Below are 19,735 nucleotides of genomic sequence, written 5' to 3' on the forward strand. Positions count from 1 at the left end.
AATACAGTGAGTGGGTCATGGAAACTCAACCAGCACAAGCAAGAGTCAAAGCCTTGCAGCAACAGCTAAACATATAAGAACCACTAACAGAGAGTGACAAGAGGCAACTGTGCAAGGCTATGCTAGTCTATGCCATCTGAAATGTCAATATGGTGTCCAAACAAAGACAGTACAAAACATTAAAGAAAAATGACATACCAATTCAATAAGTATGCACTTGCTCATCAATTTGGAGGGGATGTGTCTCTAGAATTGTAACAGGTACAAATATTTCAAAAGAAATTCTGAACATGATCCCTCCTACACTCTGCTCTCTTGCTCAAATTTAAATTGGTATACAGTGAAAACTATAGGTGCAGAATAAATGCTGTAATATTTTTGCTTTTTTCTCATTCTACTTTGCATTGGTTTCTAGCTATAAAATTAATTAAGTGAATGCTTCTATCTCACCCTTTTTTTTATTATTTGTTTCCCTAACTTTATCTGATGTCCAAGAATTGCTTTTTAAGAAAGATGTATCACAATATTTAAAAATAAGCTAAATGTATATGCCACATGAACATGTTGATTAAATTCCTATTTTCTTTAACCAAATCTATAACTACAAATGTCTTATTTCACCTGAATGTAATCTTTGTATTCCAGAATGTTGATTTGTGTTTTCAAGGACTTGTAATCATAATTAGTGCGATATCTACAAAACTCTTCAATTTCTCCTAAGATCCATACATATTTATTGCTACAATGTAAATTATTTGCTTCGTCAATGTATTTTAACAATTAAACATTTTGGTTATTCTTAATGAAAGTGATAGAGTGCCTTAAAACCTATAGGAAAAAGTATTAGTTCAGTTACAAAATGCAACCTTTGACACTCTTTTTCATACAATCTGAAAAAAAGAATCACTAGATCACTGGATATTGAAAAACAGTATGCAGCTGGGCATGGTGGTACATGCCTTTAATCCCAGCACTCGGGACACAGAAGTAGGGGGATCACTGTGAGTTCAGAGCCAGCCTGGTCTACAAAGCGAGTCCAGGACAGCCAAAGCTACACAGAGAAACCCTGTCTCAGAAAAATAAATAAATAAATAAATATAAATGAATGAATGAATGCAGTATTCTGATTTTCGCCTGAGTGAGTATGAAAGCATCTTATAGCAGATACTCAATATGCACCTGACAACTCATCTGGATATATCTTGCAACAATCCCCTAAGATTGAAAGCATATCAGCATGATTTTAAACAAATTCACTTTGTTTTATTATATGTTTGTGTGCATGCAAACACATGCAGCACAACACATGCCATAGCCCATGTGTGGAAATCAGAGGACAAATTGCAGGAATGGGTTCTATATTTCTACCAAGTGGGCATGGATATCAAACTCAGGTCACTGGTTGAGTTTGGCAGAATGGCATTTATCCAGTGAGCAATCTGGCTGGCTCTCAAGCTGGCACTGGGCTTTCAATTATCAGACTTCTACTTCCAGCCAAGATGAAGTGCTAGTGATTAGATTAGCTCTCACATACCAGAAAATGACTAGCTAAAATACACGACATAATGGTTTACCAAGTATTAGGTATTAAACACTGAACACAGTGATTCTCTGACAAATGAGAATCAATGTAACTCCTATAACTTCCCTGGCTTACTGTCTTAAATTTTTCCAAAATAGGTCATAAGGTGAGCCAAATTGGAATATAGTAAGAGTAAAATGTTTATATGGTACAGAATATTTAAGAAAGAGCTGCATAAATTACTGCAGTAGAATGCTAACACATGGGCTTAACGAAGAAACTATCTAAACCTGGAAACAACTACCACCCAGTAAGTTAAAGTTGTTAATACAAGGTTTTCCCACCAGAAAATGAAAAATATCCATGAGATGTTAGGAAGTCTACTAAAAGACTACTGCATGTAAAATCAGAATTAATTAATCAATCTTTGTTCAATATAAAGTCCCAGAAAAAAAAAGAAAGTCATGCCTTTGGTAAAAATCCTACAAAGATGGCTGGTTGAGTAATTAGAAATTCCTGGAGAGTTAGAATGTCACAAGTCTGAGAGAAGAGGAGAGGGAGAACTGGGATCAGGCTGTAAAGTAAGTAAGTGAACAAATAAACGAATGAACAAACAGGAGGGAAAAAAGAATGACTTGAGTCCATAGTCAACTTATGGGACAGGACAGGCAGTGGTGGAGCATGCCTTTAATCCCAGCACTCAGAAGGCAGAGGCAGGTGGATCTCTGTGAATTCCAGGACAGGCTGGCTTACAAAGTGAGTTTTAGGACAGTCAAGGCTGTCATACAGAAAAACCCTATGTCAAATATCCAAAAAGAAATTGTGGAACAGGAAAGAGGTGACTCTAAAGGGCCAAGAGAAAGAAAAACAGGAAACAGCTGTATGGGCTGGTCTGTGCTCATGTATGTGTACTTACCTGCCACGAGGTAAGTCATACTCTTCTTTCCTCACCAGATGCTACAGACACAGAAGCCCAGAAGCAACAGTTATGTAACAATCAACTACAACCTCTGACACCATGAGACAAAACAAATCTTTTACTTGTCTCAGGTATTTATCACTACAATCTAACAAAGAAAATTGGTAGAAAGAGTAGGGTCACTGGTGTGATTACTTGCCCATTCTGTTCATAAGCTTTAGGAACTGTTTTGTGGAAAAAAATCTGTTCAGTTTGAAGAGATGGACTAGACAAGTCCTGGAATGCTACGTAGAGCTTCATTCTTGTGGGAACTCAGAAAACCAGAAAGACTGAGGCTGGCTAAGTATGAAGTTTAGTATGAGAGCAAGGGCTCTATTAGGATTTGCACAGAAACCATTCCTAAGAAACTGTGATAATTTGTCCATGCTCCCAGGCTTTGAGTGGTGCTAAATTTAAAAGTAATAAACTTAGTAGTAAGGCAGAGGAAATGTCAAGGCAGCGCAACATGGATACTGCTAGCTGATTTTAGCCAACTTATTGTAATAAATGTAAGCAACAAAACCAGGGAAGGTCTTGAAAGTGCAGTGTGCCAGGAAATAAGTTCACATTATGACACAGTAAAGCATGACTACTGAAGCAACTAGGGCCGTAACTTTTTTTTTTTAAGCCCAGTACAGAGCACCTCTGGGTATTAATATCTGTGGAGAGATCCTAGAACCAATTCCAATAGATTCTGAGGGACAACTGCATTTTTCTAAACTTAGGGAACAGGGGTATACCATGAATAAAGATGCCAATTAAAGTGTGAGTAACATCTAATCATCTCATTTTCCACACACCTTTACATAAAATCTGTACTTAAGAAACCCTTACCTAATCTGTTCAGTCTGCACAATCCCTTCTTTATGGCCTTCCAAACGAGCTGCCAATCTCTCTTTATCAAGACGCACACACTCTTCATCCTAAAAATAATCACCGCTTAGTAACATCTTAAGTTTTATTTAAATTTTACACGGAAAAAATCACTACACAAAATTTACCAAAATTAGCGCAGTATAGTTCAATGCAATATTGTACTTAAGTCAACTGCTTTTACTTACACAATGACAAGAAGTGGATTTTGGATCATTTAAGTCTGGAATTGACTTCTGATGTTCCTTACTTACATGTGTTACTTGTGCTGGCTACTCTTATGTCAACTTGACACAGGCTTTAATCATCTGAGAGGAGGGAACTCCAACTGAGAAAATGCCTCTAATAAGACTGGGCTGTAAGCAAGCCTGAGGGGCATTTTCTTAATTACTGATTGACAGGGGAGAGCCAGGCTTACCCCATTGGGGGTGATGTCATCCTGTACTGGTGCTTCTGGGTTCTATGGGAACACAGGCTGAACAAGCCATGAGAAGCAAGCAAGCAAAGAACAGCCTTCCATGACCTCTCCATCAGCTCCTGACTCCAGGTCACTGTCCTGTTTGAGTTCCTGTCCTGACTTTCCTCAGTGATGGACTATTGGTGTGGAAGCACAAACCAAAGAAACCTGTTCCTCCCCAGTTGCATTTGGTTATGGTGTTTCATCATAGCAATAGTAACACAAATTAAAATATCCTGGTAAAATTAAAACATAAGCCAAAGTGTGTTTTTGCACATCTACCTATTAAATCTCATAGTTTAGTGTTTACTTGAACATATACACTAGTCCCCAAATAATACAAACCCTGTTTTATTATAAAGTATTGGGCATCTTATATTTTATTGAAAACTGTGCTGAAAAGTAAAATAAACTCTTCTAAACATGTATGTATTGCTTTTGTATCATCAAAAAACTTAGAAAAAATATCATTGAAAACCATCTGTAAGCATTTACAGAGTGGTGCCCAGACATCTCTATGTGCTCTCCTAATCATTACTACTTTCACTAATACATATGTGTGTGTATGTTTGTGTGTGTGTACACATACACACACATACATATGTATAATTCATCCTGTTCAAAATGTTCTTTAGATGTATTATGTGTAAATTTATTTGTTATGTATGTACGTGCACCACATACACGCCTGGTGCTGCAGAGGAGCTGGAGTTATAAGTGGTTGTGAATCACTAGCAGGTTCTGTGAATTGAGCCTAGGTCTTCTGGTAGAACAAATATTCATAACAGCTGAGTCATCTCTCCAGCCCCTATAAGATCTGTTTTGTATTTTGGTTGTGAAACTAGCTTTTAGCAGCAGAGCCATCTCTCCAGCCCTATAGATCCACTCTTGATGAAAAAACATCTTAACTTTTAAAGAAAGTCTTCATCAAAGTGAAATTGTTCATTTTGGATGCTGAGTTTTGTTTTGCTTTGTTTTGTTTTGTTTGTTTTCCAATCTGGTACTAAGGTCCCAAAATCTTCCAGATACATTAGAAACAAAATGTCAATAGCTTTCAAAACAAGTTCCTTGGAACATTAAAATCTTGCTACAAAGTTCCTAATAGACCATTTCAAAATGTTTGTGGCTCATGCCTATAATCCCAGCAGTCAAGCATTAAGAGTTTATAGACAATTTTGGCTACAATTGTGAGCTTGAGATCAACTTGGGAAATATGATTTATAACTTATATTTGAAAACCAAGTGAAATTTAATTTGGAAGACAAGTGGCTGATGAAGAAAAAAAAAGTTCAGTGACAACTATTTAGATCAAAGTCTATATTCAACAAATAAAAAAACAAGGAGTAAAGTCAGGGCCAAGGAGTAAAAGAGTGTATGAAACTATACATTATCACAGCTTTAAGGCATCAAAAGAGAAAAAAATACTGGTCTTCAATTCATGCCCTATTAGTTTTCTACCATGTAAAAATGTTTAAAAAAAAGACACATCAGCTGAAATAAATGCATTTAATTTTTACCATTTGTAAGGAAGTTATAATCCATGAAGGTCAAGGTCCTCAAGAAACTAGAAATTTTAAAATTACAACCTAAATTTTAATCACATCAGAAATCCTGACCTCAAGTTTTCTTTTTTTTCCCAGTGTCCTAAGCATTCAAATTGCTGAACTAAATCCTAATACAAATGTTACATTATAATTTTATAGATGACAGAAAAGATAGTACTACTTCCTGCTGATGCTTCAAGTAACTGGTAGCGTTAGTATTAACTTTTCTTGGGTGTTGAATTTCTTTTCAAATGATTATATTGTGATGTTTTCCTATTTCCAAGTAACTGATGACCCTAAATGCACTCACTGTTTTAACAGTGGTCAGTCTTCTTTTATAAGAGGAAATGAAGAAACTTAGATTTACCGTCACAAAATTCATATTCAGTAAGCAGGGCAGAATGGCTCAGTAGCCACACTGTCTTGGTTCTAGTTCTGGTTCTACAAACCTCAACAAGTCACTTATGTGTGGATCCTGCTTAATCATAGATGTTGAGTAAAGTCAAAGGGTAGAAGAACTAAAGAGAACATGACTCAATATGACTGAAGCACTTAAAATACCATCTTGTATAGACTAGTAACAATGAATTAGTTATCATTGCTTAAAAAGCACAAGCTTCCTGGTTCCTCAAAATACACTTAAGTAAAATTACATTATTTTAATGACATTCTTACTGACTCCACTATTATATACTTCCTAAACAACATTATACCTAGCTACCTTCCTCATCCTTACTTGTAGAAGCTTTGTTGTTTATATAGCAAAAAAAAAAGGATATATATATATGTCTAAAATTTAAAGTATATATGTATATTCTAAAATAAAAATATATATGGTTTCTAGTATTGTTAACACTTGTGAAGATCTTGACTATAAATATTACACATTTATACAACTGCCAGATTTTAAGTTCCTAGTAAATTATTCCCTACATCCAGCATTTTCCTATGCATACAAATAATATGGCGCTTGTTAATAAATCATTAATATTTCTATTTGTAATTACAATTCCAAAGGATAACTTACCATAATACTAACTGGTCAACTAATGATAACAGCAATTTTTTACTTGTCTAAAAGTACATATTATGAATAATACTATCTTCTGAAAAATGCATACTCTATGACATGACTCAATCTAGTTAATTACCATTGTCATTACTTTAAATATTGCCACGTTTTTCTACTGAGAACACTTTTTGCTTAATAATTATCAAAATACAATACATGGTTAATTAAGTAGTTACCACAATTATACAATAGATACTCTAATGTCAATTACATTCTTACCTGTCCTCTATTTCAAGTAAATGGTATAGTTAGAACCTAAAAATAACTTCAAAAGACTCAGGATTAAGGAGATGGCTGCCACCTAATGGGCTTATGAGAGGCAGCTGGACTCTAAGGGTTCTACCTTTGGCTCTAGTGAGCTGATGAACTCAGCACTCCATGGACCTATAGGGCCTGAGTAAAGAAGCACAGGCTGTGCTCTGAAAGGTTTATCTTGCTCTACATCTTCCTTCTGTTTCTCTCTGCAGGAAGATGGGCAATTTCTGTCCCCTACTCCCTTATTCCATATTCTGCCCAAACACAGTGTGGCCAGGTAACCCTGGGCTGAAATTGAGCCAAAGCAAACCTTTCTTTAAGCTGTTTTCTCAGGTATTTTGTCACAATGACAAAGAGTTGCCAACACATTTGTGTTCACTAACACACTAGAAATCTAGAACCTGTGTCAGTATTTTAATGAAATAACAATAAGCACTTCATATTCACAGCCTGAACAGGAAAGCATATCCCTATACTACCTTATCCTCCTGGTCAGCAAAGCAGCCTGAAGACCAGTTCTGGCCCCACCATCTATCCATTTATGTGATTATGAATGCTTCCCCATAGCAGTAACAGAGAGCAGCAAGATGGAGGTGCAGCTATCAAGACTGCAGGACCCTGAAAACCTATGCACATGACCTTTAATACAATCAGATATCAGCTTCTCACCCAGTTTCCATGAATATAGCAAAAAATAGCAAAAATAAATAAAATGGCATATTAATCACAGAGCTTAGATGGCACAGTAACACAAGCAAGCTACCTACTGATCTACTTTTCAGTTTTAAAAAAAGCTGCTAGAATTACTATAAAGAATTATTTTTCTTTGTTTGTTTGTTTTGTTTTTTTAGAACAGGATTTCTCTGTGTGGGCTCAGCTGTCCTAGAACTCACTCTGTAGACCAGGCTGGCCTCAAAACTCACAGACATCTGCCTCCCCCTGCATCTCCAAGTGCTGGGATTAAAGGTGTGCACCATCACCACCCGACATACAATCTACTTTTAGTAACAAAACAAATTATTTTAAAAATAGAGTCCTATTACCTCAATTCGTGGTTTCTTTGCTTCTGCTAAAACTTCATCTGCAGCTCTTTTGACTATAAGAAAAATAAAGGTTAAGTGTGTACTTTAGGAACGGGGTTTTTATTTAAAGTTCAAGACATGGATGTCACATGGTGTACCTTGAGTGGACCGCTGAAGACCTATTTCCAATGGGGCACTCCTGTCTATGCTTGCTGATGTTGCTGGAAAAGGAAAAGAAAAATCATATAAGCAGATCAATAGATCCTGGATGTTATTCCATGGGAAATGCTCAAGTTTTGTTTCATTTCTTATATCATAGAAGGATTTCCCAGATAAAATGGTTTCAAAACACAGCTCTATAAGTATTTTATTAACAAGATGACTCAGTGTTAGAAAGTATGTGAAAGAACAAAGGATTTTTAAAATTTAGCTTAAAAGCTGCTGAGATTCTACTTACTGGAGTTAACTGGTCACTTCAGATTATCCTCCTTTATAACACACACATTTAAAAAGTATGCTTACCCGAAATACTTACATATGCACACATCATATTAACATACAAAGTGTAGTTACTCACAAGTGACAGGAAACTTCCAACTACCCTTCAAAGTATTTTATTGTTGAATGGATCATAATAAAACTATTTTTAAAAAAAAGAGAGAGTACCCGGTGTCCCTTCCACCAAGTCTTACTCCCCTATGTAACCAGTTACTGTCCTGTATGTCCTTCTTCAGACAGCTAAGACTACACAGAGAAACCCTGCCTCAAGAAACAAACAAAAATTAACAAAATAATACATCTGAGAACTAACTTTGTCCTATAGTAAACACAAGAAAGATGTGGGTAACAACTCACTGAGGCTCTCCCAAAGTGAACCTATTTAACAGGAGCATCTGAGACACTTAGTAAAACTGACAAATCCTACAATCCCTTCAATACACTTTTTTAATGGGAGAATTAGAGTGAGCCTCAGACGGAAAAACAAAAAACAAAAAACCTAATTTTAACAGGTACACCATGATTCTCATGCTCCAAATAACTAAACTTGGCCTTATTAAAAACAGACAAAAATAGGAAGCCTTTTTAAAAATCTTGCCATTTTAATTGCCTTTGCAGAAATGATTCCTCTTCACTTCTTGTTTACCTTGTATAGAAGGAATAAGATTTTGTTTTGTGCATGGTACCCAAATGTAACTTAAGAATAAGCAAGGAGGGATAGTGGTAAAGCACCTGACACACAAACTTAGCAATCGGGAGTTTGATTCCTGGAAGCTACATAAAGGTGGAAGAAGAGAAATGACTCCACCAAGTCACTGTCTGACCTCAACCTTCAAGCTGTGGCTCATGCAACCACATACGCACATACATTTGGGGGATGGGCGAGCAAAGAGATAGGCATTTGAGCCGGGCGTGGTGCACACACCTTTAATCCCAGCACTAGAGAGGCAGAGGCAGGCGGATTGCTGTGAATTCGAGGCTAGCCTGGTCTACAAAGCGAGTCCAGGACAGTCAAGGCTACACAGAGACTCTCTTGAAAAAACAAAACAACACAAAAAATCTTGTTAGATACAAAATAAACTATAGCAAATAATAAGTAGGAACATGTGAGCAGGTTTTAGAATAAAGACAACAAACGGGACAAGGCTGGAGTGAAGGAAAACTGTCATGGTTGTCAAGGCAGAGAAAAGTACTTACAAATTGTGTAGCTATGACAGAAAATCATTTCCTACTAGGGTTTAAGGTCTAACTCACTGCATTAAGTTACATAAGGTATCATTACTCCTAAGATGAGAACAGGCTCAGTTTTGGTTGTGTGGGTTGAGACAGGAAGAAGAAAATTGGGCACTGTATTTTAGACATGTTATATTTCAGATGCTTGCAAAACATTCAAAGGAAGAAGGCAACAGTAAATTTACGAGTCAGTGGGAGAAAACTGCAGCTGAGACTTCATCATGGGAGTTGGGACACTCACGCTCTCATTAAGATGAAAACTCATGCATACATTTTGACTTGTCAAAAAACTGCTAAAAAATTAATGACTGATGTTTACCAGAAGGTACTTAATAATAACATAGTCAATAACCCATATTTTCATATACTGTACACATGATGTGTGGTGAAAAAATACCTAAGAACTGCCAGAAATCAGTTCTTACAATAATACACCATACTCTAAAGGTGATCTCATTATAAGATTACAACTTATTTTTTTAAAAATTACATTTCGTGGCATTTTAAGCAGATAACTGTGCAGATTCAGCTGACTACAACTGTAAAAGGAGATGACTATAAAGCTCTAACATATTAACCTTGATTTTATACTTATGACTTAATTCTGCATCTTATGTTTGTTTACATTTCTCTCAGCCCTGAATGGTCTCATATAGTATAGAAATATGATATCTATATGTCTAAGTTTTGATAAGTTTTAACTGTGCCTATTAGGCTTTTGAATTATGAATGAATAAAAATAACACATTTATGACATACTTTCTTATTGTTATTGTATTTTTTATTGTTAAGTTAGTACACAACATGACACACTTTTTTATGGTATGTTTTGATGGCTAATGTTTTTCAAAATTGTTACAAATCTAAGAACAAAAACAAAAATCCCCACCATATATAAGTGGATCTGTACTTATCAAACCCATGTCATTCAAAGGCCAATTATATTTAGAATTCAACAATATGAATAGGAGTGGACATTTACAGAATAAAACTTAGAAGAGGTCATCTAGAGATTTTAAGGTTACAAGAGAAAAAAAAAATTAAGCCACAGAAAATAGGAGTCCTGGCTAGTTTTATGTCACCTTGGCACAAGTTATTTGGGAAGAGGAAACCTCAGTTGAGAAAATGCCTCAGTAAGATTATCTGTTGGCAAGCCTGTATGCATTTTCTTGTTGGTGACTAATGTGGGAGGACCCAGGTTACTGTGGGTGGTTACAACCACCATGGTGGTCCTAGAGGCCATAAGAAAGCTGGCTGAGCAAGCAGTGAGGAACAAGCCAGAGAGCAGCACTCCTCCATGGCCTCTGCATCAGCTCCTGCCTTGAGTTCCAGCCCTAACTTCCCTGAAAGATGTACTACATGCTTCCCAAACTGATTTTGGTCATAGTGTTTCATTACAGCAACAGAAACCCTAAGACAACTAACACTGGCATAGAAGTGACAAAATATACGGAAAGGTGAGCAAACAGAAAGAAAACCCATAGTCTAGTGTCACAAATGGCAAATGAAGGACTTAAAGAAGAAAGTGTGCAACAATACCAAATGTTCATAGGAAAAGCGGGAAAAAGGAAACAAAGGATGTGCCCATTCTCAAGTCTTGCTGACATTAATGGGATAGTGAGGATAGTCAGGAGGACTTCAAGAAACAGGTAAAAAACAAATAGTGATGCTGTGTCAACGCTTCCTGTTCATAGTGACAAAAAGGAAACACTGATAAATAGAACTATGGAATCAAAAATAGTTTTTAAAGAATATATCTCTTCTAGATCTATTCTAATAGTTAATGATTTAGAAAAAAGGAAAAAACAGTAAGGCAAGACAAAAATAATTTACAGAGGCAACGTCTTTGATAGTATGCAAAGAACCCTCACACAAAGGTGGAGTGACAGCCTAAAAATGGGCAGCTTTGTGCAACTACAGGGAGAAGCAAAAGGACACAGCTTCAAGTAGGTATTTAGTAGAGATACAAATTTCCCAATACATCTATTTTCATAGAAGATTTTTAAAAAACAATGTTTTAAAAGTGGGGGCAATTTTAAAACTACTCACATGCTTCCCCATTGAGATATCCAAGTAGATCTTTCCGGTCAGGTCTTCTAACCACAGGAATATTTTCAGTCTGAAGCCAAAATTGTAAATTAGATGGAAACCAACTATGAAATTTGGTAAATATCATATAATCTCTGCATTTACCTAACATACCGTGGTAAAATTTATTTAAAGTCATATTTGTTTAAAAAAAAAAAAGCTCAGAAGAATCTAAAAACTTTGCAAATTTCTCAAATGTTAATTTTTAGTAATTTACTTTTGAAATTTCAGAAAGATATAGTCAATACACTTATTTTTCAAATGACACTTGTTTTCATAAGTAATAACTTTATCTTTTTTCCAAGTATCAGTCCCATGCTCTCTCAACACTTGGCATTACTGTTATTTTGTTATTGCACTCAGCATGTCCTAATGTGGCCTCACTTTATATGGTGTCTGTACTGCTTTTTCCCCATAAGACCAAACGTCTTCAAACTATTCAACTGAAATTCTTCCAAATGGACTACATAAACCACTAAATATAAATTTTGATAATTAACAAGAACATGAGAAAAAACTAAAAAATGTTAATTATAGTAGTTTACTTTATATAACAAATTTCTTTTTATTCTTGAGTGTATATAAATTCAGATAGCAGAGGGGGAAAAAGAATTGAAAAATTTTTGTCTGAAACATATTATCAATTTAGAAAAATGAGTGCTTTTGCTTTAATCCACCTACACTCAGTATTTGTAAAGCCATGATTAAAGCTAGGGCTCAGCAATTAAAGCATTTGCTGAACCTCCATGACCAAAGTTTGATTCCCCAGCACTTACATCAAGTGACTCACAACCACCTTTAACTCTAGTTTGGGGGAGCAGTAAAATTCCTCTGGCCTTCTCTGATACCTGCATTCATGTGTATTTAGACACACACACACAGAGACACCCAACTAAAAATAGCAAATCCTTTAAAAAGATGACTAAAACAAATAAAATGTATACTCAAGAATCAGGTTATCTTTGAGCCAATGAACTTTGTCATTACCACATTTTTCCTTATCATTTTTCTAATACAAACAACAGAGTGCAAGGAAAACTGGTTGCCAAGGGATTATATAGATTAAAACTTCTGTCAACTATTATAAACAATGATGTAATAAGAACCTTTAGTATCACTAGCCAATTACCTCATAATGACCACTATATGTCACTACACCCATTATTTGCACATACTTTTTTCTTACTTAGCTGAGCAAATCACTTAATTTTTTTTCAAAGGGTCAGACTAAATTCTGGTTTTTCCTTATGAGTATATGTATACAAGTTTTAAAACCTACAAGTATTTCTGCCCTTGTCATTTTTTTAACTAGCCTACATGGAATATTACACATACCTGAATTAACGTTTTGTTGTTTTTCAGGACAAGGTTTCAAAAGGGCATGGGCCTATAACCCCAGCACTTACGGAGGCAAAAGAATGCAGATCTCTGCGAGTTCAAAGCTAGCCTGGTCTACAAAGCGAGTCTAAAACAGAGAACTGTCTCAAAAACACAAAAACAAAAACAAAAAAACAAATCAAAAAGGAGATTATCAAGACAATGTTTACTGTGTGGCCCTAGCTGCTCTGGAACTCACTCTGTAGACCAGGCAGGCCTCTAACCCGCCTGCCTCTGCCTCCAGAGTGCTGTGATTAAAGGTGCTCACCCTCACCACCAGCTTTAACTGATGTTCTTTAAATTACTATGTCAAAGTCTGATATGGTTTATGTTCAAGTTAGATCCACCTGAGAAGTTACAGCTCACTAAAAGGCACCAAGGATCAGGAGCAACTATTCCAGGAAAAGGCACCCCACCCAAAAAAGAGCAAGTAACATGGCAATTTAAAAAGCAACCTCTAATCCGAAGGAAGAACTATAGAGTTTTAGATCTCTGCTACACTTCATTTGGAAAATTTTTAAGAAAAACAACCATTACATCTTATATGACTATAAATCCTAGGGTCCACAGTAACAACTGTTAACTATTATTTATGAACTATAACCACTCACAAGAATACAATCCTGCTGGGCAATGGTACGGGAGGCACAGGCAGGCAGATCTCTGAGCTCGAGGCCAGTCTGGTGTACTAGAGTGAGTTCCGGGACAACTAGGGCTACACAGACAAACCCTGTCTCAAAAAAAACCAAAATAATAAAATAATAATAGTAATATATATATAATCTTTAAATCACTAAATACTTAAATTATGTAACAATTCTAATTATTGCTTGATTCCATTTTTAAAGATCTAATAAAGAATAGTGTAATGGTAAATTATTAATATTTTCCATACTTCTTGCCAATTTTAAGGTTTTTAAAAATGTATTAAACATTGAATATGTTTCTTGCTTGGAAAAGCAGTACTATACATTCCCATTAAATGATGAGCTATTCTCTCAACTGTTCCAAATATCAAGTTACTATTTAAAAACCTCAGCTATCACTACTTTGAAAGAAAGGTTGTAAGAGTATATTTCAGGGGCTGGAGAGATAGCTCAGAAGTTAAGAGCACTGACTGCTCTTCCAGAGGTCCTGAGTTCAATTCCCAGCAACCACATTGTAGTTCACAACCATCTGTAATGTGACTTGATGCCCTCTTCTGGCAATGCAGGTGTACCTACAGGCAGAGTATTCATTATACATTAAGTAAATAAATCTTTGTTTTTTAAGCATTAAAACAAAAGTAAACTTCACACAACATAATGCAATGCAGCAGTAGTATTAGACAGCCAAAAAGTAGCTCTAGGGATGGAGGCAAAATAATGACTCTATACAAAGCATGTTTTAAGAAATTTAAGGGAAAAAAAAAAATTTAAGAAATGAAAATACTTCCAAATTAACACAATGCAGTGAAGTATGTCCTCATAAGTTAAAACAACATTTAGAGTGGATATTTGATTGTATCAGCATCTTTAAAAAAAAAAAAATTCTATGTCCAAACTACATAGCTACATGAGACACCTGTGTCCCCCAATACCCAAAAAAAGTATCTGGGGAAGCATCTTATTTGGACTTTCAAGGCAATTTGCAATGTCAAACTCAAATAACTCTGAATCCTAATCAATTTTTTTCTTCTTTTTTGAAACAGGGTTTCTCTGTGTAGCCTTAGCTGTCCTGGATTCACTTTTGTAGACGAGGCTGGCCTTCGAACTCACAGTGATACGCCTCCCTCTGCCTCCTGAGTGCTGGGATTAAAGGCGTGCGCCACAACGCCCGGCTACTTATCAAAGTTTAAAAGTCCCTTGCCAGTGGAAGAGTCTCATCACAATAATCTCTGTGAAATGAGACATTTTTTTTTTTAAATGAGACATTTTTAATTATTTCTAATGATTTCCTCTCAACAATGAATTTTCAAACACTGAGAAAGCAGATGAAACTGAAGAACAATAAAACTGTCAATAAAGTACAAAAATAATTATGCTGTTTAAACTTCTAAAAAAGTATTTGTTTACACTGGGGTTTTTTGAGTCTCATACTTTAGTACTAAATTTACATCATTTTGCACTTTCTTGCTCTACAATGACAATACTGAGGAAAGTCTTCTTGAAATTATACTTCTGGATTACAAGATTTCTACCAACTTACATGTTTTTAAAAGATCTATGTAAGTGCTTTACAAACTTATTATAAACATTACCTAAATTTTACATGAATAATGAATTACCGACTAAAAAATCTGAATAACTCTCATAGCAGCCTAATTTTCACTCTTCAAGACAATTTCAGACATTCGAAACCCATAAGGCAAGTTATCTATTAACTGTTTAATCAATGAAGTTTTAAAATGACTTCTACTTACAGCCGCACGTCGGACATAAACAGGATGCGAAAGGTGCACATTATTAAGTAGAAATAAGATAGAATCCAATGTGTAGTATTCTCTGGGTTGGCCTTCCTTTCCAGTCCTAAAATGATTAAGGCATGATTTTTATTAAGATTTTAAGTCAATTACTTAATCTTAGTTACACGCATTCATTTAACTACATCTGGTTGGTAACCTAACAACATACTTAATATTTAACATAGCAAAAACATACACACAGTATAAACTCTCATAGTAAGTGAGTTGTCATTGGGGCAAAAAGAGGACAACATAAAAAAATTAAGAAACAGGGAGAGCACACAAATTCATACTCTAAAATACTATACTTTTTTCTTTTTTTAAGACGGGCAAGGTCTCATGTGCCCTAGCTGGCCTCAGGTCTGCTACAGAGCCTAGGAGGGCATTACTATCCACCACACCGTGCTGGATGTGACGCTAGACATCAGATGCTAGGCAAGCGACCACCAACTGAGCTACATCCTCAGCCCCACTATATACATATTTTAAAATAAGACCTAAAAAACTGGGTTCTGGGCTCTGTCGATAGAGAAATAATAATAATAATAATAACAACAACAACAACAACACAACCAGCTGCACAATGGAAAGGATCATCCAGAGAAAACAAACTGCTTAGGTGAAGGAATCATCAGTAGGGATGCACTTACAAGATGCACATGTTAGTTCGATCTAAACAAGAGACCGCCACCATACAACAACCTCAACAATACTCTGTGAAGTTAAAAGGATGAACTTCAATAACACAAAACCAAAATATAATTCTGTGATCAAACAATGTAGTCTTGGGGACACAAGCTCTCTATTACTAACACTTATACAGCTTTCTAATTTCTTTCTGCCTCCTCCATCTACTTACAGTGATTCAACTGTATGGATCCATTTGAATAGAGCTCATTGTAATTTGTCCTAAACCTACCTTACTAGCTCTATTGTCACTTTTCCTCTAAACCAGTAGTTCTCAGCCTTCCTAATGCTGGGACCCTTTAATACAGTTCCTCATGTTGTGGTGACCTCCAACCACAAAATTATTTTTGTTGCTACTTCATAAGTACCATTGCTGCACATGTAAATATCTGTGCTTTCCAGTGGTCTTAGGTGACCCCTGTGAAAGAGTCTTTTGACAACACCCAAATGGCTCGAGATCCACAGGCTGAGAACCACTGTTCTAAACTGATAGATGTCAAATTAATATCACTTGTGATTATACGAAGTAATTCTCATAAACATAGCCAAAAGGTGGCAGCACACACCTTTAATCCCTGCACTCGGGGAGGCAGAGGCAGGCAGACTGCTTGGCCAGCCTGATCTACAAAGTGAGTACAGGACAGCCAAAGCTACACAGAGAAACCCTGTCTCAAGAGAGAGGGGAAAAAAAAAAAAAAAAAAGGTAGAAAGCACTAAATGCATTAAAGGCATTGATTAATCTTTTATATATGTAGATATTTAGATGTGCACACATATGGAAAATAACTTCTGCTGAAGATTAGATGTTGAAAAAAAATTTTTTTTTTTTTTTTTTGGTTTTTGAGTTTCTTTTGTTTGTTTGTTTGGTTGGTTGGTTTTTGGTTTTTCGGGACAAGGTTTCTCTGTGTAGCTCTAACTGTACTGGAACTCACTCTATAGACCAGGCTGGTCTTTTAACTCCAGAGATCCACCTGCCTCTGCCTGCCTAGTGCTGGGATCAAAGGCATGCGCCATCATGCCTGGCAAGGCTAAAGTTTCACATTTTTTTCCTAAGCTTTGATTTTTCACTCATTTACAAGCTCCTGTCAAAACATGTCCTTTTAAGGTCTCCTATGTTAAGTATACAGTTCCCTCACTATGGAGGCTCTTCCACCATTTCACTCAGAAATCGTAGCCATTCTTTAAAGCTTATTCATTTGTTCATTCATTTACTCAAGAAGGCTTTGTGGAATGGATTCAGGTTAAACACACTTCCATGAAAGCTTCTCTAAATAACCCCCCACTTAGAGGTAAACAACTGTTCTCTTCCTAGCAACAAGAAAACATCTCACATCAACTTAATCTGTCTCATCTTTTCTAGTCAAAATAGGTTAACATCATGTGAAATAGGACTACCGGAGATGTTTTCAAATTAAACGTCTTTATCCCTTGAGTTTTTAAGGAATACTCATTAAAATTTAATAAAGTATAATCATAATTTTAGGTAATTTATTTGAAAGAGTAAAACATGGGAAACTCAGACTGTCACTTAACATTTCAAAAAGGGACTCAATCAATAAGCCACAAGAAACCTTACATTTTTCTAGTTTTTAATTGATCATTCATAAAGTCATTCAATCAAACAAAATGGGTACCAAAACTCTGACTCATGATTTTAATTATCAAAGAGAAGCATCAATGACAGTAATATCATTAAAGAGGCCCCAATGGATTATTAAACTTGATCCTCTGGTTTCCTGAATGACTTAAATTCATGGCACTCATGGATCAACATTCTCAACTTTTTCCCCCTTTTAAAGCACTTTCCGAAAAGCACATAGGATCATTTTCTCGGCCCTGTATGTAAAAGCCTTCATTTCACCAGTAACTTTCTCCCCAACAGAGCCCTGCTTTCATCTCCAGCACTGATTTTGCAGACCTCCAAACGCTCCCAATCTCTTTCTATCCTAAACTTTAAGTAGTCTATTCCCTCCTCCCCCACCCCCTCTTTAAGGAATAACATCACCCTCCCCAACTTTGAGAAAAAGAAAATTACCCGGGCGCTCAAAGAAGAGCCAGAGGAGACAGTTGCAACACATGGCAGCCTCTGGGAGATTAAAAAAACCTAAGAACAAAAAGCGACTCGGTGGCCGCCAGATGCTGTGCTTTTCTGCCTCTATACCTTCCCTCAGGTATAGAGAGCACCAGCCCCACACCGTGCGGACAACCTACACATATTGGTGAACACCAACTGGTAAAGTCGGAAATCCCAGGGTACCTTTCCCTTTGGCTTCTCCAACACACAGAACAGACTTGACCGCTCTAGAATCCGCTCCACCTCTTTCCTCCCCACCTTAAAAGTGCAACTTCTGCTACAGAGAATAACTTTTTCCCCCAGAGCACAGGTTTCCCTCCCATCCCCGAGGGACTCCGGGGAGGAGGGGAGGGGGGGAGGCGCCGGGGGCTAGGGAAGAGGTCGCCTGGGGGCGCCCGACGCTGCCCCGCCACCAGTAGGCCAAAGCCATACCGCACTCACCCCCAAACTACATAGTTGGTCTTCACATTCTTGGGCCAGGAGAACTCCCCGAAGATCACTTCATCCCCCTTGACCACAATCTCCTTCTTCTGGATGTTGTACTGTCGCAGGACGCTGAGCACGTCCGCCATCTTCGCCCCCCTCGCTGCTGCCGCCGCCGCCGCCGCGGGCCCCGGGCACCGCCGTCTCCGCCGCGCCTGTCGCCTCCTCTCGCCGTCGCCTCGCCCTCGTTCCCTCGCCGCCGCCGCCGCCGGGACCCAACAGTCGCCGCACTAACAGCCGTCCGCGTCTACGACAGCAGCACGGGCACTAGCTACCTTGGCCGCCGAGGACCCCGCGCTATATAAGGCAAGGCCCCGCCGCGGGCTGCCCGCGGAGAACGCCTGACTGACCCACGCTCCGCCAGCGCCGCGGGCCGCCGCCAGGGGGCGCGGGGACCGCCCGAGCAGACGCGCCTCCCAGACTCCCGTTGTGGGGGTGAGCTCGCCGAGGACTCGGGGAAACGGGGAGCCCTCTACGCCGCTCACCCACAGGTGCAGAGCCTTAGGGGAGCTGCGCCCGGTGCGAGATCCAAGGCTAGCAAAGGGCGAGCGACAGGTGCGCGCGCACCTGCTGGGCGCTTCCGCACTTTGGGTCCCGGAGCGCGCGCCGGGGGATTAACTTTCCCAGCCCCAGGCTTCCCTCTGTTTCTCTGCAGCAGTTTGAGGAGCCTTTAGAAGCTACCTTTCTGTCAGCATCCGAGCGACACTCAGCGAAAGGTCTTCAGGTCCCTGTGGTCAGGATAAGTTACTGCGGAAAGCCGAGGCTTTGGAATGTACCCCCTTATGAAGTTTAGGTTTGGTTTTAGTTAGGGATGGATTTGCAAAGAGGAAAAGAAGAGTTGGGTAGAGAACGGTTTTGGCACCATTTGTGTTAGTCGCTGGTCTCCTAACGTCATTTGGTTGGTGGACAGAGTAAAATTAATACAATAGGCTGAAAGCATCCTAACGCGTTGACGAAGTTACAATGAATTGTTAACGCTCCCCGCTCCTTTCCTTGGAAGTAACTTTTTCCATTCCCGCAACTTCTCCCGTGTAATCACAAAAAGCCAGAAATGGTTCCAGGTTATGAATGGAAGAAGCACTTCCTTCCCTTCAGAAACCTCAATTAGAGCAATTTCAGGCAGCCAGACCTTTTGGGGGGATGGGGAGG

The 19,735-nt window shown here is 37.8% G+C and overlaps 1 protein-coding gene across 1 annotated transcript in view; it reads right to left on the reverse strand.

Moving 5' to 3' along the window:
- Nucleotides 1–18,733, reverse strand: part of Cdc73 (cell division cycle 73) — a 101,349-nt gene extending 82,616 nt beyond the window's left edge. Inside the window, exons 1-6 of the mRNA XM_051147521.1 lie at nucleotides 18,545–18,733; nucleotides 15,301–15,406; nucleotides 11,484–11,553; nucleotides 7,862–7,924; nucleotides 7,725–7,777; nucleotides 3,315–3,403 (exon numbers count right to left, since the gene is read on the reverse strand). Coding sequence (XP_051003478.1) covers nucleotides 3,315–3,403; nucleotides 7,725–7,777; nucleotides 7,862–7,924; nucleotides 11,484–11,553; nucleotides 15,301–15,406; nucleotides 18,545–18,675 — 512 coding nt within the window. The 5' untranslated portion in view covers nucleotides 18,676–18,733. The remainder of the gene's footprint in view (nucleotides 1–3,314; nucleotides 3,404–7,724; nucleotides 7,778–7,861; nucleotides 7,925–11,483; nucleotides 11,554–15,300; nucleotides 15,407–18,544) is intronic.
- Between the last annotated feature and the right edge of the window lie 1,002 nt (nucleotides 18,734–19,735).

This window comes from Acomys russatus, chromosome 6, assembly GCF_903995435.1.
Source record: "Acomys russatus chromosome 6, mAcoRus1.1, whole genome shotgun sequence".
Lineage (NCBI taxonomy): Eukaryota > Metazoa > Chordata > Mammalia > Rodentia > Muridae > Acomys > Acomys russatus.